Source organism: Bubalus bubalis, chromosome 11 (assembly GCF_019923935.1).
Source record: "Bubalus bubalis isolate 160015118507 breed Murrah chromosome 11, NDDB_SH_1, whole genome shotgun sequence".
NCBI classification, from domain to species: domain Eukaryota; kingdom Metazoa; phylum Chordata; class Mammalia; order Artiodactyla; family Bovidae; genus Bubalus; species Bubalus bubalis.
Window position 1 is genome coordinate 94,225,296 of NC_059167.1, and position 22,733 is coordinate 94,248,028.

The 22,733-nt window shown below is 46.5% G+C and overlaps 1 protein-coding gene across 4 annotated transcripts in view; it reads right to left on the reverse strand.

The window, feature by feature from the left end:
• PDE8B (phosphodiesterase 8B) overlaps positions 1–22,733 on the reverse strand; it is a 258,802-nt gene that overhangs the window by 57,331 nt on the left and 178,738 nt on the right. For all 4 annotated transcript variants that reach the window (XM_025296373.3, XM_025296371.3, XM_025296370.3 and 1 more), the window contains exons 7-10: positions 20,491–20,569; positions 16,113–16,253; positions 14,564–14,652; positions 12,221–12,281 (exon numbers count right to left, since the gene is read on the reverse strand). In XM_025296373.3, the coding sequence (XP_025152158.2) occupies positions 12,221–12,281; positions 14,564–14,652; positions 16,113–16,253; positions 20,491–20,569 (370 nt within the window). The remainder of the gene's footprint in view (positions 1–12,220; positions 12,282–14,563; positions 14,653–16,112; positions 16,254–20,490; positions 20,570–22,733) is intronic.

Genomic DNA, 22,733 nt, shown 5'->3' on the forward strand with positions numbered 1-22,733 from the left:
CTCTGCGTAAATATGTACTAAAGCTAAATGGAAAAATTTTGCTTCCTTAGTGGCTTTACTAAATCTATGGACAAATGCTTGGGGCACCTGCTATGAGTCAAGCGCATCTGTACAGACGCGGTACCGTGGTGATGCCCTGATGGCATAAAGGCCATCTCTAAACGCGAGCAGCCACGTCCAGGGGTAACTCGAGCTGCGTTTTCAGCGGCAGTGTCCTTCTTCTCCCACTTCCTTTTAAGAAGTCACACTTGGATATGCGCCATGGGAAAACACAGCAGATATTCTTCACAGCAGCATGTGATATGTGTACAGATCAAAACTCTACATGTAATAATAACTTGGGCCTAGACAAGGCTGTCCCTTTGATTTCCTATGCCTTCTGAATGTCACTGTACTAAGGAGTAAAAGTTAGCTTTCAAAATACTTCCCTGATATCTACTGGGCACGCACAGTGGCCCAAGGTGAGAACTGACCCACAGCATATGGATGATACAGAAACACAGAGTCAGCATCACCCTCCCCGTGGGGCAGAGGAGGCAGGCAGCTTCAGGAAGATTCTCGGAGGGGAGAGAACCTGGATTGAAGGAAGCTGCAAAGGGTCTGCATCATTCAAAAATGGGTGGCACAGACAATCCAGACAATGCTCACTTAAAGAGGACATATATTACATATCTGGGGGAGAGAAACGGGCTAGACGAACTTCCCAACAACTCTGTGATTCTGTGTTCTTATGGGCAGGAGAAGTGCATCTCAGATATATTTGCCACCAAAGGTAACAGTATAGAAAGGGAGGATAAAATCAACACTCTAATAAAATCCAAGTAGAATTAGTTGGATGCTGAGGTCGTCAACAGAGCAGAAACTTGAAGAGTGTATTTTTAGGATGCAGAAGTATAATGGTGTTATTAAAAAAATTCTCCCCACCTTGTTTCCATGGATACATTTTCTATGTTAGCACAGGAAATAGAAAACAAAAAACCCCCATGCGATACATCTCAAGTAGTGGGGATTGACGATGCACTGAAAATGTGTTTTATCACCGGAGATCAGACTAGAAACGAGCAAGTGACTCTCCCCACCTTTCCCTCCTGGGTCCCTGCACCCGCCACACTCTTCCCGTCTTACAGAGAAGGCGGTGGGTGAAGCTGTCTGAGCACTAAGCCCCTGTTCCGCGCACACTGCGGGTAAGCACCCGAATCATGCAGATGTCTCTCAGCCGGGCCACCTGCCTGGAGGCACAGGATGGGGGGAGACTAGAGGTCAGGGCAGCAAGAGGCAAGGCACACCCAGAGAAGCCAGCCTGAGGGTGGGAACTCCAGGGCCGTGGGGCAGTGGGTTGGGGGGGGCGCCCCTTGTTCCCCACTGTCTACCCCACAGGTTTGGAAAGTGACAGCTAGATTTCTGCGGCAGTTTGAGAACCAACGAAAGGTGACCTTTACATCATCCCAAACAAAAGTGTTTCTGGAAGTCTGCTTCAGCTCCTGTCACGTCACGGGAAAGCATTCCTGGGAGGCTCGGTGAGTCTGCGCTGACTCTGGCAGGAGCTGGACTGTGTGCACAGCTAAGTGGGCCCCTCTATCACCTGTGAGAGGGTGCGGGGAGCTGGCTCTGGGGTACGATTCAGCAGGGGAGGGAAGGGCCAGACCTCCAACAGAAATATTGTGAGAGCCACACATGCAGGTCACATATACAGTTTTACGTTTTCTAGTAGCTGCATTAAAAAATAAACAGGTGAAATTAGTTTAATATTTTAAGCACAGTATGTGCAAGATGTTATCGTTTCAACATGGAATCAACATGCGACTGAGATGTCTTTAATGAGCTAATCTATGTTCTTTTTTCATACTAAGTTCCTAGAATCTCATAATGGTTCACACGTGGAGGACGTGACCATTGGATGAGCTGCAGTTCAGTCTGGGACGGGCAGGTCTAGGGCATAAGCTGGGCAAACACGGAGCATGCTGGGGGTCGTCTGCCACACAGGATTCTGAGCCGCCTGGGTCAGGGGCCTCAAGCTCAGGAGGGGAAAGCTGGAGGGCCAGAAGTGAAAACCAGCTCCTGACTCTATCAAATCCAGAACAGCCTCTGCTCATCAACCTGTGATTGGAATTCACATAACAGAATCTTGAAACCATTCCTCTTAGCCAGTAGCGCTTAAACTTCAGAGTGAGTCAGAAGCACCTGGAAGGTTTATTAGAACAAATTGGCAGGGGCTTCCCTGGTGATCCAGTGGTTAAGAATCTGCCTGCCAGTACAGGGAACATGGCTTCCGATCCCTGGACCAGGAAGATCCCACGTGCCGCAGGAGAATGAAGCCCAGATGCCATAACCACTGAAGCCCGCACGCCTAGAACCTGTGCTCCTCAACAAGAGAAGACACCGCAGTAAAGTTCACACACTTCAGCTAGAGAGAGTAGCCCTCACTCACCGCAACTAGGGAAAGCCCACACGCAGTAATGAAGAGCCAGCAGAACCATAAACAAACAAACAAACAAGTGGGTTGCCCAGCCCACCCACTGAACTTCTGATTCTGTAGTTGAGCTCTGTAAGTCTGACAAATTCCTGGGGCCACTACTGCTCCTGGGAACCACATTTAGAGAACCACTGCTCTAGTCTAACCTCTGGCCAATGCGTGACCTTCCTAGACAGCTCTTCCCACTGAAGGCTCAGTGTACTTCTATTTGATTACCTCCCATGGTGGTGAACTCACTACCCACAAAGGCTACCAATTCCACTTCAATTCTAATAATTCTTTCCCATATTGAGCCTAATATGATACCTTAAAACTTTCCACTGCTTCTGCCTTCAGGGCTCCATTTCTCCTTCCTCACTCAAAGTCTTCACAAAACTAAAGATCTGTTCCATTCCTTTTTCTCACTCCCTGGCACTCTACATCCTTTGTATCTTGTTTTAGGCAATTATGACAGGCTTAGTATTATGCATTATTATTACAGCAAAGTTCTATTCTCCCCTAATCTTTATAACAATTTCAAGATTGAATAGTTTACTATAAAACAAAATACAGTCATCCCTTGGCATCCATGGGACCCACCGCCTGGTCGTCCTCCACCCCCATGGATATCAAAATCCACATTCAAGTCTCTTGTATAAAATGGCATGGTAGTGTGAACCCTGAAACGCTTATCTCAAAGCAAGGTTTCATAACTACAAACTTGGCCAATTCAGTCCCTATTTCTGCCTCTACTATCCCCAAAATAAGCCACGTGTGTGAAAGTGCTCTTAAAGCAGGCACTTCCACATGCCTGTCCCCACACTGATGTTAGTCTGTGATGATCATTGCACATGTTTTCACTGACAGAAACAAAGATTCCACTAAGCCAAATGGATTCACATTAAATAGCTCTTCTGCATTCAGAGATTATGTCCTTCCTATTTTCCAGGGCTGAAACAACCTTCCTGTCATGAGGGTGAGGAGGTGCTCAGTGAAATTCCGAAGGCAGGAACTTCTCTTGTCTAGCTCTGGGAAGCCCTGTGCAAAGTCCAGGTCAAATTGGTCTCAGTCTGCTCTCAAGCAGCCTCTGTCCTGTAATGTCAATTAGTCAGAAAGCAGACCACCTCCTCCGAGGCCGGCCATGATTTTTCTCCTGCTACTACCCCGGGGAACAAGGGAGTCTTTTCGGGAGCTGCTCATTGGGTGGGCTGTGCTTTCTGACTTCACAACAAAACCACTTCCTCTTATTGGACATGAGACATGTGCCTCTCCCAGAGGCTTTGCTATGGCTGTATGTCTCCCTCCTCCTGAGAATGGGGACAGGTGACGCAGTCTGACGGACCTCACCAGCTGCAGCCCCGCACTTGCCCCAGGGCTCCAAGCCTGCCACGGGCGCCTGGTGTTTGAGAGCACTACGCTCCCCAGAAAGAATACACAGAAGAACTACACAAAAAAGATGTTCACAACCCAGATAATCACGATGGTGTGATCACTCACCTAGAGCCAGACATCTGGAATGCAAAGTCAAGTGGGCCTTAGGAAGCATCACTATGAACAAAGCTAGTGGAGGTGATGGAATTCCAGTTGAGCTATTTCAAATCCTAAAATATGCCAGCAAATTTGGAAAACTCAGCAGTGGCCACAGGACTGGAAAAGGTCATTTTTCATTCCATTCCCAAAGAAAGGCAAATGCTTTGGGATTTGCTTAAAGTTTAAGAATGCTTAAACTACCGTATAATTGCACTCATCTCACACGCTAGTAAAGTAATGCTCAAAATTCACCAAGCCAGGCTTCAGCAATACGTGAACCGTGAACTTCCAGATGTTCAAGCTGTATTTAGAAAAGAGGAACCAGAGATCAAATTGCCAACATCCATTGTATCATCAAAAAAGCAAAAGAGTTCCAGAAAAAAATCTACTTCTGCTTCATTAACTATGCCAAAGCCTTTGACTGTGTGGATCACAACAAACTGCAGAAAATTCTGAAAGAGATGGGAATATCAGACCACCTGACCTGCCTCCTGAGAAATCTGTATGCGGGTCAAGAAGTAACAGTTTGAACTGGACATGGAACAACAGACTGGCTCCTAATTAGGAAAGGAGTATGTCAAGGCTGTATATTGTCACCCTGCTTATTTAACTTATATGCAGAGTACATCATGAGAAATGCTGGACGAGATGAAGCACAAGCTGGTATCAAAATTGCTGGTAGAAATATCAATAACCTAAGATATGCAGACGATACCACCCTCATGGCAGAAAGCGAAGAACTACAGAGCTTCTTGATGAAAGTGAAAGAGGAGAGTGAAGAAGTTGGCTTAAAACTCAACATTCAGAAAACTAAGATCGTGGCATCTGGTCCCATCACTTCATGGCAAATAGATGGAGAAACAGTGGAAACAGTGACAGACTTAATTTTTTTGGGCTCCAAAATCAGTGCAGATGGTGACTGCAGCCATGAAATTAAAAGATGCCTCCTTCTTGGAAGAAAAGTTATGACCAACCTAGACAGCTTATTAAAAAGCAGAGACATTACTTTGCCAACAAAGGTCCGTCTAGTCAAAGCTATGGTTTTCCCAGTAGTCATGTATGGATGTGAGAGTTGGACTATAAAGAAAGCTGAGTGCCAAAGAATTGATGCTCTTGAACTGTGGCATTGGAGAAGACTCTTGAGAGTCCCTTGAACAGCAAGGAGATCCAGCCAGTCCATCCTAAAGGAGATCAGTCCTGGGTGTTCATTGCAAGGAGTGATGCTGAAGCTGAAACTCCAATACGTTGGCCACCTCATATGAAGAACTGACTCATTGGAAAAGACCCTGATGCTAGGAAAGATTGAAGGTGGGAGGAGAAGGGGACAACAGCGGATGAGATGGTTGGATGGCATCACCAACTCAATGGACATGAGTTTGGGTAAACTCCGGGAGTTGGTGATGGACAGGGAGGCCTGGCATGCTGCAGTCCAAGGGGTCGCAAAGAGTCAGACACGACTGAGCGACTGAACTGACTGATGCTCCCTGTATTCTAATGGCCAAGGCTTGCAGGAATGAGAATGTGGGCTGCGCTGAAACTGGGCTGGGGGTAGGCGCTATGGGGGAAGCAATGTTGAGATCCCCTCTGCTTTGACCAGGCCAGCTTAGGAAGAGCTGGTGTAAAGCTGGGATGCCGGAAGCCTCCTTCCGCTATACATGTCTGACCCCTGGACTGTGTTTTCCAGACCCCTGAAGTCCCACAGGCATGGAATGGGCCCTTCCAGGGGACTGGCAGGTAGTCCCTGACCTCAGAAGTAGGAGATCCAAGAAAGAAAATCACCTTTTAGAAATGAGGCAGGCAAATTTTTTTCTGTAAAGGGCCAGAGAGCATTTATTTTAGGGTTTGCTGGGCACATGGCCTCCACTGTACCCGCTTGACCCTGCTGTTGAATAAAAGCAGCCACAGGTGCTATGTAATCAAGAGTGAGGCTGTGAGCCAATAAAACTTTACAAAGCAGGCCACGTTTGGCCCGTAGCTTGTAGCCCTCTGTCCTAGAGGACACCAAAAAAATCCTAGCCAGCCTCAGTTGGTCCTGTGTTTTGTGCTTCTCCAGCACCCGGTTTCCACCTCCCCACGCTGTGCTCTAGAAACGTGTCCTGTTTATCTGTCTGTGGACCCCATGGCTTCCAGAGCAGAGACTGTGTCCCTGGAACCAGATGGAACAGCTCGTTAATATTAATACTTTATCTGGGGAGAAAGTGTGAGAATGCTGCAGGGGGAGCTGATGTTGATAGCAGACCAAACCTCCCGGGGCATTTCCAGCCTTTTGGCAAAAATTTACAGGAACAAGGGAATCTTTTCAGGAGATGCTGATTAGGTGGGCTGTGCTTCTAGGAAAGATCCAGGAAAAAAAGATCTTTGCTGATGTCAAGCACCACCAGCAGACAGCAGCCTGGCTTCCAATTTCATCCTTTGTTAAAATGCAGACCCATGGGTGGATTCTGACATCAGGGCTAAACCCCAGAAAGCAGTGCTACCGGAGCTGCCTGTAGACGGGCTGCTCCCACCCCCAGGGAGCCTTCCTGTCACAGACCCATCACTATTCACTGCAGCCTCCTTTGATGAGGAGGAAGAACACCATGGCTGGCCAGAGATATAAAAATCCTTTGTTATCGGAAAGTCTAAAGTGTCTCTCCAGGCCAGTGTAGCATCGTTAGGTGACGTCAATGGCTCAGGACATCTGAGCCCCGCGTTTTCACCCTTCTCAGAACAGCAGCTACTTTATGGCAGTAAAGACATTTCTATTTTGAGCCTCAGAAAAGAGGAGGTGGCCCCTCTTCTTCTGCATCCCTAAGTCCTGTGCGAAGGGCTTGCCTCCACCCCGGGAGGCAGGAAGAGCTTACAGGTGGCAAGAAGCCAGGACCAGAACATTCACGTCCATCCCAGCTCACCGACAGCTTGGGAACCCACTAGGTGCCAGGCAGCACAGGCACACAAGCACAGCCCAAGGACCCTGCTGGAGAGAAGAGGGCAGGGAGGCACACGGGTAGCATCATAAGGGTGGGCGTGATACACAGCAACGAAGGCACTTCAGGGGCCTGAGGACGGAGCTGGAACTTGATGTTTCTGGGGCTGGACCATGGCTGGCTGGCAGAATCTGGGGACATGGAGCTGCAGGGAGAATGATAACAGGAGACAGGGTCACTTTCACTAAAGGAGAAAGTGGCAAAGGAGAAGGAGCAAGGCCTGGCTAGCGGCGGAGGCTGCGCTTGGCTTTGGATGTGGGCTGACTTGACTCATTTCTGAAAAGGCGTGAACGCGCCCAGTGGGCCTGTGTCCTGCACTGTGGTGTCCCAGCCCCTACGCTGGCTTGCCCTGCCTGGGTTCACTAGTGTGTCTCTAAAAAGCCACCAGGATGTCCTATGGTTCTCCCTGCACCCATTTCACCTCTTATGCAAACCTCATTTGCTGGGAGCCGGCATATTGCATATTGAGTGAGGATCTGGAATAGCTCAACTGGAATTCTATCACTGCCGGGAGCCAGCGTGAGGCACTCCGCCCATGACAAAGGTCATGAGGAAGGAGGCTCGGCATACGCAAAGGCGGGATCGAGCCTCAGGAGTCCCCCTGGAAATTCTCGAGCATCTACCCCCAAAACCAGAGTCTGCCTACTTTCTGCTTTGTGCTTTCACCTACACCTCTGACTTTACGGGGGGCTGTCTCCCACTACCTCTCTCTGGAAAAAGAGTTAGCTTACAGCTCCAGTTAATAATTCCTGGGTGTGACAGTGTTTAACCTACAAACTCCTTTGGAAATCCTCTAGCCTGCCTGAATAGGTTTTTCCGGCCACATGTAATTGTTCAGAGCCTCCCAACTGTGAGAGGCAGGAGATGTTCTAAACTGCCTAAACACAGATTCCTTTGAGTAGTTAAAAGATTGATTAGAAAATGTATTGGTGAAGGGTTTTTCACTTGTTGGGCCAATGTTTGCTGCTAAGTCTCCATACTCCTTACCTACTGTGTCCTTGGCAGTGTATTGATTGATATAATGGGTGTATAGAAATGTAAAATGCAGCTTTGTCCAATGCTTTTTGGAAGGCTGGCGCCTGACTTTGGAATAATCACCTTTAGAGAAAGATAAGTTTCTTAAAATGTTAACAGGCCTCCTGGCCAGAAGATGATGTCTATCACCTGAACTTTTGCATATGATAAGTTTACAGGAAAAAAGCCTGGCTTGCTGCATGACTCTACCCCTTCCCCCATTATCCTCTATGCATAACTTAAGGTATAAAAACTACTTTGGAAAATAAAGTGCGGGCCTTGTTCACTGAAACTTGGTCTCCCCATGTCACTCTCTCTCCCAAATTCCAGCTGAGTGTCCATCTGGAGCGCGGATGTCCTCTGCGACCATTTATTTGCCTGGGCTTCTAAGACCCACTCGAGAAGGTGTCTAAGGTGGGGCACCTTCCGCTATTCGAGAGGGCGCCTGCGGCCTCCGTGGTCAGAGCTAACCTGGTGTCACGGGTTATATTGATTTTCCGCGTAAACCAAGCCACTCAGCTTCTTTTCTCAACTGAATTTTCCTACTGAGCTATCCTTATTTCAGCCGCTTTTCTCCACTGAATTTCCTCACTGAGCTATCCTTATTCTATTACTCTTTGTATCCTTAATTAAAGTGTAATTAAGCAGTTATTCCCTGACCCTCGCCTAGCCGTCTTTCCTTCGAATACCCTGGATCAGCCGGGGCTGGTCCCCGGCACTCATTCTTCCACCTGCAATGTCTAAGCTTGGCGGCTGAATTTTTTTTTTTTTTTACCTATGAAAGTCAGTTCCCCTCCTTCCTCAGAGGTGTCCAAGGACTTGCTTCTCTGCATGGACTTATGGTATTAACACATAACTGACTGGAGACATAGTAACACCACAGGTATCAGTTTCTACAAAAATCCCCTCGTCAATGATGTGTTTAGTGAAAACTGCTTGAGTCCAGATGAAACCGTGCTGATGGAGGCATTTTTATGTTGAACTAAATCTTTCAAAAAAGTACATGGTTGCTTTTGTTATTCTGGAATGCTTTTCTAATATTCTTAAGAAAGAAGAACAGAGCTGGAGGTATCACACTTTGTTATTCCAAACTATGCTACAAAGTCATAGTAGTCAAGACAGGATGGTACTGGCATAAAAACAACACATAGATCAGTGTACCTATTGATGTAGATCACCAGAGAGTCCAGATATAACCCACACATATATACGATCAATTAGTTTATGACGAAGAAGCCAAGAATATACAAAGAGGAAAGAATAGTCTCTTTAGTAAATGATGTTGGAAATTAAATACCCACATGGGAAAGAATGAACCACTATCTTACACCATACACAAAAATCTACTCAAAATTGATTACAGTTTTGAACATAAGACCTGAAATCATGAAACTCCTAGAGGAAACCATAGGAGATAAGCTCCTTGACATTGGTCTTGGCAGTCATTTTTTTGACAGCAAAAGCAAGGGCAAAAAAAAGACCCCAAAAATAAATAATTGGGACTACACAAAGTCATCAAGAAAACGAAAAGATATCATACCGAATGGGAGAAAATATTTGTAAATCACATAGCTGATAAGGGAGTTAGCATCTAAAAAATATAAAGAAATCATACAACTCAATAGCAATAGTAAACAAACAATCCAATTAAAAAATGCGTGGAGGATTTAAACAGACTTTTTCTAGAGAAGACTTCCAGGTACACAAATAGGTTTTCAACATCACCAATTATCAGGGAAATACAAAGCAAAACCATGATGAGATATAAACTTACACTCATTAAAATGGCTATTACCAAAAAGTAAATAAAAAACAAATAACAGGAGTTGTCCAGGATGTCGAGAAAAGGGAATCCTTGGGCACTGCTGGTGGGAATGTAAACTGGTGCAGACAGTATGGGAAACAGCGGAGGAGTTCTTAAAAAAAATGAAAAATGGGACTACCATATGATCCAGAAATTCCAGTCCTGGGTATTTATCCAAAGGAAATAAAATCACTAGCTCGAAAAGATATATACACCCCATGCTCACTGCAGCATTATTTACAATAGCCAAGACGTGGAAACAACCCAAGTGTCTGTGCATGGCTGAATGGATAAAGAAAATGTGGTTTCTATACACACAATGAAATATTATTTAGCCATGAGAAAGAAGGAAATCTTGCCAATTAAAACAACATGGATAGACCTTGAGGGCACCATGTAAGTGAAGTAAGTCAGGTGGAGAAAGACAGATACAATAGGTTATCATTTATATGTCGAGTCTAAAACAAAAACTCACTCATACAGACAATAGTTTGGTAGTTGCCAGAGGTGGGGGTGGGGTGGGTGAAAGGGATGCAGGAGGTCAAAACGTACACGCTTCCAGTTATAACAAGTAAGTGCTGAGGATGTGGGGTATAACCTGGGCTATGGTTAGTAATGCCACATTGCATATTTGAAATTTGCTTAGAGTTGGTATTCGACATTCTCATTAAAATAAAAAACTTGTAGCCATGTATGCGATAGATGTTAACTGCACTTAGTGCGGTGAGCACTTCACAATATATACAAATACCGAATCGTTCGTTTCTAAAGACGCATGGCCGTGGATACCTTCCAAGGGTTTACATGCCAGCTGGAAAGTCAGTGCACTCAGCCTGTGTCCCCGGAAGCCACCTTCTCACTGGGAAGAGCCCAGGAATCTTCAGTCTGCAGTTCCCTAGTTTACCTGCTTGCCTGGCCAGGCTTCCTCCTGACCCCAATCACCTCCCAGGTCTCCGACATGTTACCCGAAAGGGATTATGCCCTGAAGCCCTTCATACCCTTGACAGACACTGTCCCTTCGGTTAAAATCTTCATCTAAGTCAAAGGCCATGTTTGAAAGGTTTTAAAAAATAGATCATGCACACACACACACACACACACACAATGGAATACTATTCGGCCATAAAAAGAATGAAATCTTGCCATTTGCAACAACATGGATGGACTTGGAGGGTATTATGTGAAGCGAAATAAGGCAGAGAAAGACTGTATGATACCACTTATGTGTGGAATATAAAAAATAAAATGAACGAACAGAAAAGAAAGACTCAGGTATAGAGAACTAGTGGTTACCAGTGGGGAAAAAGGAAGGAAGGAGAGGAAAATCGGGCAGGGAATTAAGAGGCATAAACTACTAGGCATCAGATAAATACGCTACATGGATATACAGTACCACACAGGGATTACAGGCAATATTTAATAATAACTATAAATGGACTATAACCTTTAAAAAATTGTGAATCACTGTGTTGTACTGAAATTACATAATATTGCACATTGAGTATATCTAAATAAATAAATTTTTATTAAAAAATAGACCATTGGTAATTATGTTTGTTGAATAGCTTTTAATCAACAAACTTTAAAGCATAAAGTGAAAATACACACAATTCAGTACTAAAGTATAAATCAAAAAGAAAAAATGACACACCATTGCTGTTCTCTATGATACAACTACCTAAATAAAGTTCCTAAATACAGCAACATTAAAATTCTGTTACTTCAGAAAACACTCAAATATATTGTTCTGCATGCTGCTGCTGCCGCCAAGTCACTTCAGTCGTGTCCGACTCTGTGACCCCATAGATGGCAGCACACCAGGCTCCCCCATCCCTGGGACTCTCCAGGCAAGAACACAGGAGTGGGTTGCCATTTCCTTCTCCAATGCATGAAAGTGAAAAGTGAAAGAGAATTCGCTCAGTTATGTCTGACTCTTCGCAACCCCATGGACTGTAGCCCACCAGGCTCCTCCGTCCATGGGATTTTCCAGGCAAGAGTACCGGAGTGGGGTGCCATTGCCTTCTCTGATTGTTCTGCATGACATAATGGTTAAAGAGAATTGCAGTACTAATTGCAAATGATTTCTGTTTTTGACATGAATTTATAGGGGTGAAATGCTCAAAAAAATATATACTTTTCATGTAAGAAATTAAGGTAGAAAATTAGAACAGCTTTTATTTGGAAGAAAAAACATTTTATGATCTCATTAAATATATTGGTCTTGCGCTGTTCAGTCACAAGCTAAATCATAACCTATGTAGCATTACTAATAAAGTGCATAGGCTTGCTGGTGAATCTTTTCTTTTACTCTTTGTCTAAGGGCCTCATTTTGCCCTAAAGCCTCTAAATTGGCAACTACCGTAGATACAGAGAAAGATAGACGAGAGCAGTGGTGAGGGGGTAACGATGCGTGGTCACGCCGACAAAGCCCATGAAGCAAACTGAAGGCCTTACCTGCTTGTTTTTGTCACTGTTACAACACAGTTTCTTGAGGGAGACGAAATGCCTGATCTTCCTAATAACACGAATAATCCATGATTAGTGAGTCAGACATGAGACAATTCAACAAGTCAGCAAACGAAAACATCAACAGAATCTCCTTCAAGTAAAAAACTCCAGGGTCCATTCTGAGGCAGGTTTTAAATTCCAATAAAACACAATCTATAAAAGATGCATTTTTTTTTAAGACACAGTCTACACCTGCATTCAAAAACTGGGCTCTCCTTTTAATCATAGCTGGCTCAGAAACATTCTCTTAACGGATACTACATTTTTAACTGACTCCTGAGGGCTGGCTCCTAGACAGCCTTGGTGACAGGATGAAATGCTACTCCAAACGAAATGGGTTTTAATTCTGCAGACAAGAACACTTTTATAGCTTATATAGAAGGCACTCATTTGGACACTGACCAAAGTCCATGGTTGCTATTTTTATATTTAATATTCCACATTCTTTCACAGCCTGGTCATCGTGCACGATGGCACTTTTCAGGGCAGAGAGAAGTCCGTTTATTTTCAGGTCATGGACAGAACCCCGAGACAGCCTGTGGTCTTGGCCGTCACCACAGGGAGACGGAAAAGACAACAGGTGCCTTAGTGCTACACAAAGGTCAGCTCCAGCCACACTTTTCTCGAGCGCAGCTAGAATTTCACAGGGCCATGTTAGGTTCCACAGTAAGGAACCTCTTTTGGTGTTTCTGTTTCTGTCTCTTTGGTTCTGTTTTCTCTGGAGGACTCTGAAGAGAGAATCGAATATGCTGGTTATTCTGTACTGAGCATCACTAAATAGGAAGAGGTAAAACGTCCCTACCCTTAATAAGACTTTCTTCTGATAGTTCACTGGGGGGAAATATTGGTGTGGGAAATAACACTGCCTCTGGACAACAGAACTTCTTGCTCTTACCCGTAAAATCAGAAAGATCAGAAAAACTCATCCTGACAGAAATCACCAAACATGGTGATGTTTGGTAACATGGTCTCCTCTGCTTTGTAAGCTAATAATTCTGGTCATACACAACACACAAGTGCATCTTAGGTTGAAAACACAGTCCCCGGATGAAGTCGGAAACAATGACGTGATGGCCGGCATGGCCCTGAGTTCTGACTGCTGCTGGGAACGGCCCCACGGAGGCCTGCGTGCTCAGTGGGGGCAGGGGGGCCCTCAGGGGCCTTTCTCTGCAAGCTCGTGACCCCCGCTCAGGGCATGCCTGTGCCCCCGCCACCTGGAGTGAAGCAGAGCGGCAGGAAACACTGAACAGTGGTCTCTGAACTGAGCAGGAACAGTTTCAAAACTAACCAGTAAGTGAAATCAGAGGGAAAGCACCCTACAGACACTTTGATGGCTACAGATTGCCTTTCAACCTTCCCCAGTGGCTCAGACAGTAAAGAATCTGCCCACAATGCTGGAACCTGGGTTCCATCCCTGGGTCAGGAGGATCCCCTGCAGGAGGAAATGGCAACCCACTCCAGTATTCTGGTCTAGAGAGGTCCTCGGACAGAGGAGCCTGGTGGGCTACAGTCCACGTGGTCACAAAGAGTCAGACACGACTGAGTGACTAACACACATACACTAAATCACAGACAGGGCTCTCCTTCCTGGTTATTCACACCGTAACTGCTCTTTTTCCAAAATGTCACGCAACGGCATGTGTACCTTGTACACCTATACTAAGAGGCTGGTTGGTTGACTCCAGGCTCCTTTACAAAGGCTCCTCGGTGGGGCACTGTTAGGGGTCCTGTTTGGCTCCATAAACCTCACAAAACAACTGGGAGAAGGAAAAGGAATTGCATATTTTCTTTGTTTCCCTGCAAATGAATAGGCTCCTCTGGTAAGCTGAGGTTACATGGAATCAGCTGCCTCAGCTTCTGGTCAGACGCCTTTCTCTCCTAAGCATGACCCTCGTGCTCTGTCCCCTCATGAACAAGCCCTGAGGCCTGGAGAGAATCATCACAGAGCCAGTACCCCAAAGAGAGGAGCTTGGCTCCCAGGCGGGGCTGAGGCAGGGAGCCCCGAAGTTCTGTAGTTGCAGTGATGACAAGGGAAGGTCTAGAAATTGGCCCCTTGGGGTCCGGGGACAACCACAGACAACCAGGCGGAGGTGGACAGTTGGGCTGAGGCTTCAGAAGGCCCACAGGCAGGAGAAGAGGGGTGATTTGTTCAGTGGCCGCCTCCGGCATGCATTATGGACACACCCAGTCCTGTTGTACTGGTGGGTTTAACCCACTTGCACTTCCCACGTACAAACCCCATGCCCACAGGGGCCCCTCAAACAGCCGAGGTTAAGAGTGGGCGCTCACCCTCCTTGGCCGATCACCGGCGTGATCTTCACGTGCTGCTGGATGCTGTCGCCGGATTTCCGTCTGGCGTAGTAGACCCCCTGCCACTCCTACAGGGACAAAGAGAGCTCTCAAGATCCTTCCGTCCAGGTACTCAGCGGCTCCTACAGAGGGTCTCATCACGTTCAGCAGTGAAATTCCCAGGCGCTTTTCCTACACCCCACAGAACACTGCTCTCTAGCTGCACCCACCGTGGCACTGACTACACAAGGCTCAGACCCACGGGGCACAAGGCCCATAAGGAACGAGCCCAGCCACCGCCAGGCTGCCCCTTCCAGGCTCTGGGCTCTCAGCCCTGTGCGTGTGGTGGCACCAGGCCAAGGAATTCTTTAAGGTCTCTCCTGAGGACTTTATGACAACCTGCGAGCCTGGTATTCATCACCCTTCATTTGCAGATCTGTCCACTGAGGCTCAGAGATGCAAACTAATCTGCCCACACGAGGAAGTAGAAAACGTGGTTATAAATCTATCTCCACTCCCCTTCTACTATCCTCTGGGGCCTCCAGTCAAGCCCTCTCTGGGCTTAGCCTGGCTCCTGGTAGGTTCCATGGATGAGGCAAAGGGGAGTGTGAGGTTCCTCCCGCATCCAGACCCTGGGGAACTGGGAGGCATGAAGAGCCTGGTGGCCTCCAGGGGGAGCCTGTGGCACCCCCACTGCTTCTGGGAGGAAGTGGCTGAATCAGGACGCGAGATGCTCTCCCGCCTCTTCTCACCCAAACACTCACACGGGAGGGCCAACTGGTACTCAGGCTGGGGCCACCAGGGGTGTGGCAGCACTCTTCCAGCAAAGTTTTCCTGCTTCCTTTTTGGTCTCACTCCCCTAATACTCTTCTATTAATTCTGGCCATCATATATAATCCAAACTTACTGTATTCTCATAAAATGGTCCCCCAGTGAATAAATGCAAAGCTATCGAACTCTTTCACATCAGAGAAAGCACCTGAATGCTTCCAAGAAAATGCCCAGGAAGTTCCAACTGCAAGGGCAGTGGTCTGGAAGGAAGGGCTTGTGGGAGATGCCCACTGCATCCATACCACTGCCTTCATCTGCTGGGATGCAGAGGAGGCTGCCGGACAGACTGCCGAGGCAGGGACAAGGGAGTTGTACATGTCTACTCAACTGTGATGAGTAAAGAGAATAGAAAAAAAAAAAAAAACTGTTTTAAAAGTGGGCCTATGAAACATGTGAATACTGATACTAAATCCTAGTCCTTCAAACTCTGAATAAACTAAACCCTGGGAGGAACTCTGCTTGGAGATAGGCATGAATTTCCAGCCATCACAGTTGAGACATAATCACACGAAGGAAGAAATTTCCTTGTACAAAATCTTCAGATTCTACATCATCGTGATAAGCACCAGATTTGCCTGCTATCCAAAATTAACTCAGATTTGAACTCATCTTACAAACGTAAGAGATTTTTCACCTAATTGTAACATTAAAGAAGCCCATGTGAAAGAGATGACATCTTAGTTGGGCGGGGGCTGTGGATGGGTCCGGTTTCACCCACCTTGCCCTTCTTGATGCAGGTGTTGATGGTGTCGAGAAGGTCCGCCCGGTTCTTGTCGCTTTTGGGCAGCTCGGCGAGTTCTTTCCCCAGCAGTTCGCCTTTGTGGTAGCCCATCATCCTCTCGAAGGCTGGGTTGACATACTGTGAATGGGAAGTGGATATGGGTCAGGACAGGTTGCTGTGTGCCCGCAGAACACTTGTAGGGCACAGAAAACGTGCCCCGGGCCAGCGTTCTCTGATACGGTCCGACGAGTCCCCCAGCCCCAGGGGGTGGACTCCCTCCTGACCAGCAATGAGCTCATTCAACTGCCATCCCAGCACCCTAGGCCCTCTGAAAACTGGAAGACATTCTTCAGCAGTAAAAATAGCAAGAAACCTTTATTTACCAGTGCCAGCTTGCAATGGGCCTTATTCACCACCCACTGCCCATGAAATAAGAAAAAACTCAGAAAAAAAAGAACACAGAAAAATTAACTAGAGGGATGTCCCTGTTGACCCAGTGGTTAAGACTTTGCCTTCCAATGCAGGGGATGCGGGTTGGATCCCACATGCCTTGCAGCCAAAAAACCAACACATGTATACCTGTGGCGGATTCATTTTGATATTTGGCAAAACTAATACAATTATGTAAAATTTAAAAATAAAATAAAATTTAAAAAAAAAACAGAAGCAAAATCGTGACAAATCCAATAAAGACTTGAAAATGGTCCACATCAGAAAAAAGTCTTAAAAAAAATTAACTAGAACTCCACTCAACAGGTCATGGCTTCTATTAGTCACATTTCTACAAGGAAGCAATTTGATCTCTCGTGTCTAGATAATATTAATAGATAATTGCCACTGTCTATTAACCAGTGCTATGCCTTGAGGCCACTTCTGGTCTAACTGAAGCATAAATTCAGTTAAAAACCTTGGGCAGGAGGGAGTCCTTTCGCGGCTGGGCACAGCGCAGGCCTGAGGCATCGTCCCCACCGAGCACATGTTGGGATGGGCAGACTCAGAAGCTTCTTTCCAAAATTCTGTCCAGGGCCCTGGAATTTAGAGCTATCACCTTGGCTGCCTCCCAGCTTCTGTCCACAGCCTCCCATTTCTTCTCAAAGAACAGAATCACCAGATGAGCAGCTGAGTGGAGGGGGACAAGCAACAGGTCCGTGGGGAGAATGTGAGCGCACTGCATCTAGGTCACGGATTTCTTTGGGCATAACTGACATCCACGTGCTGCTTCAGAAACGGTCTTGCCCGTGGAATCACTTTTGCCCTCCACGGGGATGGCAGCAGCAGGGAACACAGTGATGCAGGGACACGCGGGGAGCTGCGCCCTGGGGAAGCCGGCTTCTATTAGCACCGTCCGCCCTGGGGGGAGGAGGGGCTGGGAGGTGGCTCTCGGGCCTTCCAGGGGTCACTGAAGAGGAAGCGGTGGAGACACTGTCTTCATTGACCTTCTATCACTTTCCCGTGGTGGTCGCCGCCCTCCCTGGGCGGGCAGCAGGACCCCTGCTCATCAGGTCGGGCTCACAGTGCCCCGGCCCGCCCTGCCTGCAGCTAGGTGGCCTGGGCTTGTCTCCCAACCTGTGGGATTCTGCCCACCTGCTCTCTGCCTAGAGGCCCTTCCCCACCTCCTGGTCATGTCAGCTCCGATTTCCACCCACCCCCAGTGAGCTGTCCTTAAGCCCCTACCCAGTTGGAGCCTGTGCCTCTCCGACGACTCCCACCCCATCCTGTGCAGGCTTCTGATGCCCTATTACACTGGACCTAAATTCTTTTCTTTCTCTCTCCCCGACTAGACATGAAAATCCTCAAGGGCAAAGGTTACTTCAGATTTGTCTTTCGATGTTCAGGACTGTTCAGTAAATAGCTGAGGAATAGATTATACTTGAGCATGTATTATTCTCCTTATTTGTTGGCCAAATGCTCATATTTTCCTGTGTGTTTACTCTGCTTTTGCTACTAGGTTGTAAATACAGGTAGAAGTCATAGGCCTTCATTCGTGCCAGGCGACCTCACAATGCAACAGGCACTCCAGGACATGGACTGCGGAGCCAAGGCACTCAAGTTCACACCCTGGCTCTGTCCATCACTAGCACCACGGGCACTTTACTGATCTTCTCTGGACCTCAGTTTCCTCATCTGTAAAATGGCTCGGACAGTAGTACCTGGTTCATAGAATTGTTTTAAGAAATAAACGAGCATGTGCAAAATGCTAAGTACTGCGTCTGGCACATGGTAAGCACCACTTAAGTGTTTTGAAGCAAACAGTTTCAGTGGATGGAAAGGGAGAGAGAGGATATTTATGAATGTCAAGTGCTTCTGCCACCTGCACTAAGAGACACATGCCCCGAGAAGCGGAGCTGCCCCAGGAAGGACTCTGGTACTGAATACATATATGATGCAACTCACTCATGATGACACCTTTTAAAATCTATGACACAAAGGCCTTTTAAATTTCCCCCTTATATGTAACATCCTCTCTTTGACTTCCTCCTTGTGCTTGAGTTTTATGTTTAGGATGCTGGCAGGCTTGTAAAGGGGCCTGAGAGGGTGCCCCAAGGGAAACTCTGCAATCAGTACAGTTTCCCTTTTAATATGAGGATTCCCCTAACCAGGCACCCACCGTCCCCAGCCTCTGCTCCTTCCTCTTTCAGGTAAAGGCTGCCGGTGATTCATAGCTTGTGGCACCATTGGCCTACCACCTCTCCCAGAGATGCAGGTTTCCTGATCATCAGGAGCTAACTGGAGAAGGAAGGCTCGTCTGTCTGTGAAAGGACTGCCTGCAAGATTACAGCTGGTAGAGAGCAGACAGCCCCTTCCCCTCATCACTAAAACCACCCCCGGCTTCCCTGTAAAAGCTGGAGGTGTGAGTTCACGCCTTTTCCCTGGATATTTCCTTGGTATGCAAGTATATACGAAGAAACTTCTGGTTTTCTCTCGTAAAGAAAGAAAAAAAGAGGGAGGTGCAAAACAAACGTGTTTCATGAACAGAACTGACTGTTCGAGTCCAGGTGGAAGTGGATCTGCGCCCGGTCTATAACAGAAACATGTCTGATTTCTCTGTAGTTCAGGGCAGATCCTCGGGCAGGTGGGCCAGTGACAGGCGGCATCATGAGGAAGCCTTTGGGCCCATGTCATGGAAATCAAAGTCCAAAAACTCAGCCAAACAGGGAACCAGGTGGGAAGGCTCCAGAGTCAGAAAGACACGGGTGGATGTTTTGGTTCCAGTATTTATTACCGGGGTTTTCCTTGGAGGAATTCCTTGGCCCTCCTGGGCCTCGGTTCCCCATCTGTATTACTGTATGTCTCTTTCATGGGGTTCCTGAAGGGAAACGAGGTAACTTCACGAGCGTGTGGGTGACCGGGCCCACACAGTGGGTAACTGCTGTCACCGACCCCAGGTGGGAGTCGGGTGTCTGTGTGGGCAGCGGGCTGTTTCACAGGAAAGCATGTGAGACGCTGTCGTGGGCGCTGTGCTGGACACAGTCTTTATCTCTACCAAGGGCAGCGAGCCTCTCACACTCAGCGCCACGACGCAGACCAAGGGCGGTCAGGCCCGTGCCCGTCAGTGCAGAGTCTACGTTTCAGAATATTTTCTAAGTGTAAATGTCTTACAGTGTTAGTTGCTCTATCGTGTCTGACTCTTTGTGATCCCATGGATTTATTATAGCTTGCCAGACTCCTCTGTCCGTGGGATTTCCTACCTTCCAAAAATAATAAGACAACTTTATTTCCACAAACGTTTGTCTGCCAAACACATTTCCTTAGGAAGACGACTTTAATATTATCTAAGCGTACATGCCAAGTCACTTCAGTCGTGTCTGAAACTTTGGGACCCCATGGACTGTAGCCCACCAGGCTCCTCTGTCCATGGAATGCTCCGGGTGAGAATACTGGAGTGGGTTGCCATGCCCTCCTCCAGGGGATCTTCCCAGCCCAGGGATCGAACCCCGGTATCCTGCATTGCAGGTGGATTCTTTACCACTAGCGCCACCTGGGAAGCCCCTATTTTATATAAGAATACTTTATAACTGGAATACCAACTGTAGGCAAATCAGTGAGGACCACTGATAATATTCTGCTCCCAAGGTATTTATAAATATTTACAGTTCTGACATACTTTGGTATAAACAATGTCTTTCCACAAAGTCTAAAGAATTTACCCTGTCTCTGTCAGAGAAATCGCAGGTTCTGATCTGAACTAATTTTTATTCCTACTGAGTATCTAATTCTCAGCCGAAGAGTATTAGTTTTCTTTGCATACTTTGATGTTCCTTTCTCCAAAGAAAATGTGCTGAAATGTGAGAATTAGAGCAAAGTGCTCAGAAAAGGGTGGCTCAGACTTAAAAGGCTCTCTTTTGATGTCTAAAGATAAAACATGCCCCCGTACCTGGATCACGTGGTCATCGCTTGTGATTTCTATGGCTTCGTGACAGTGGTCTAATGCCGTAAACACTGAATTACAGGCCCTGAAAGTTGCAAAAGATTCATGTGAGTTCTGCGAGAAAACCATGAGCATTTCATCTGTTAACTTACCAAAGTAGACAGTTCCTCAGATTCATTAAAACCAAGTACCATTTGATATTCTGTTTTGGAGAAAAAAAAAAGGAAACCCAGCCTTTCAAATGAAATAAACAAACAACAGCAGATACTTCTACGTATATCACACAAAGAGAAGAACGTTATCCAGCCAATTGTCATGGGTCATGGAATGACCTCTGTGTGTGCTGGATGAAACCTTCGTACCGACACAAGGAGAGAGACACGCAGAAGCCAGTCTCAGAGGCGCCTGTGCTCTACGTCAATGACATTCTGCTGTTCCATTCACAGCACTGTCATGGAGAAGTCCCGGCCCCATCAGCTTGGAAAACCTAATTAAGCCCATATTGGATCTGAGGTATTCTGGCCTTTTGCAACAGACATAGAAACATTTTGTTTTTTCTTTTCTTACTTTGATGACCTTAGTTGAGAAGCCTTTATGGTACTTGGCTTTCAACTATACCCACCGTCTGATGAAAGGCAAAGAGGGCAGAATTCCTCTTGCCTGGTTCATTTTACAGGTCTCCAGGTGGGCACTATTCTTGATGACCTTCCTTGTATATCTGGAATATTTAAAATCATTTCAATTTCTCACGTAGCATTCTAGCTACCTTACAACCTAGAGCAACTCCAGATACAGTAAGCTACTTACCATCTAACTCAGGAAGGATGTGCCTAGTTTCCAGAGCTTTCTTATTCATGCTGGCTATTAAACAAGTCCAGTGAAGGCTTTCTCACACATTCAGTTCAGTTCAGTCGCTCAGTCGTGTCCGACTCTTTGCGACCCCATGAATTGCAGCACACCAGGCCTCCCTGTCCATCACCAACTCCTGGAGTTCACTCAGACTTACGTCCATCGAGTCAGTGATGCCATCCAGCCATCTCATCCTCTGTCGTCCCCTTCTCCTCCTGCCCCCAATCCCTCCCAGCATCAGAGTCTTTTCCAATGAGTCAACTCTTCGCATGAGGTGGCCAAAGTACTGCAGTTTCAGCTTTAGCATCATTCTTTCCAAAGAAATCCTAGGGCTGATCTCCTTCAGAATGAACTGGTTGGATCTCCTTGCAGTCCAAGGGACTCTCAAGAGTCTTCTCCAACACCACTGTTCAAAAGCATCAATTCTTCGGCGCTCAGCCTTCTTCACAGTCCAACTCTCACATCCATACATGACCACAGGAAAAACCATAGCCTTGACTAGATGGGCCTTTATTGGCAAAGTAATGTCTCTGCTTTTGAATATGCTGTCTAGATTGGTCATAACTTTCCTTCCAAGGAGTAAACATCTTTTAATTTCATGGCTGCAGTCCCCCCACAAATAATGTTAATTTACTAGACAGATGTTTCTTCTCATAAACTCTTAAACATTATTCATTTTTTCTCTCATAAAGCATCTAACTTTGCCATTTTACTTTGAACTGTTTACAAGGCAGAGAGTAGAAAAAAATTGGGTGAAACTTGGTTCGGTATTTTGCCAGTGATAGGACCCTGGGCAAGGTTTTCTCTTTGCTGACTCCCAGTTTCCTCATCTATAAAATGAAGTGAAGTGTTAGTTGATCAGTGATGTCTGATTTTTTGTGACCCCAGGGACTGTAGCCCGCTGGGCTCCTCTGTTCATGGAATTCTCCAGGCAAGAATACTGGAGTGGGTTGCCATGCCCTCCTCCAGGGGATCTTCCCAACCCAGGGATCGAACTTGGGTCTCCTACATTGCTGGCAGATTCTTTAAATTTTGTTGTAAGACTCAACATAGATAGTTTATGTGAGCTATGTCTCAAAGTACTTGGGAGGGACAACTTAAGATTTCAAGACATGGTACTTAATATTATTTGCAAGATCTCAGAATAATTCTTTGTTAAAGCTTTCAAAGGCTGTTGGTGAGAAGAAAAGTTAGTCATAACCTATACTTTCTCATGAGTGTATCTGAAACATCAAACCAAGAACTGCTTTCAATAGTAGCAAGACAATCTGCATGGAAAATGAAGGATTTTAGTCCATTGACGGGTGGTGTTCCTGTCACTGCAGAGATGAAGACGCCAGTGTGGGAGGGTAAGTACAGTAAGTAATGGTGATGGAGGTGAGCGGAGGAGAACATAAACC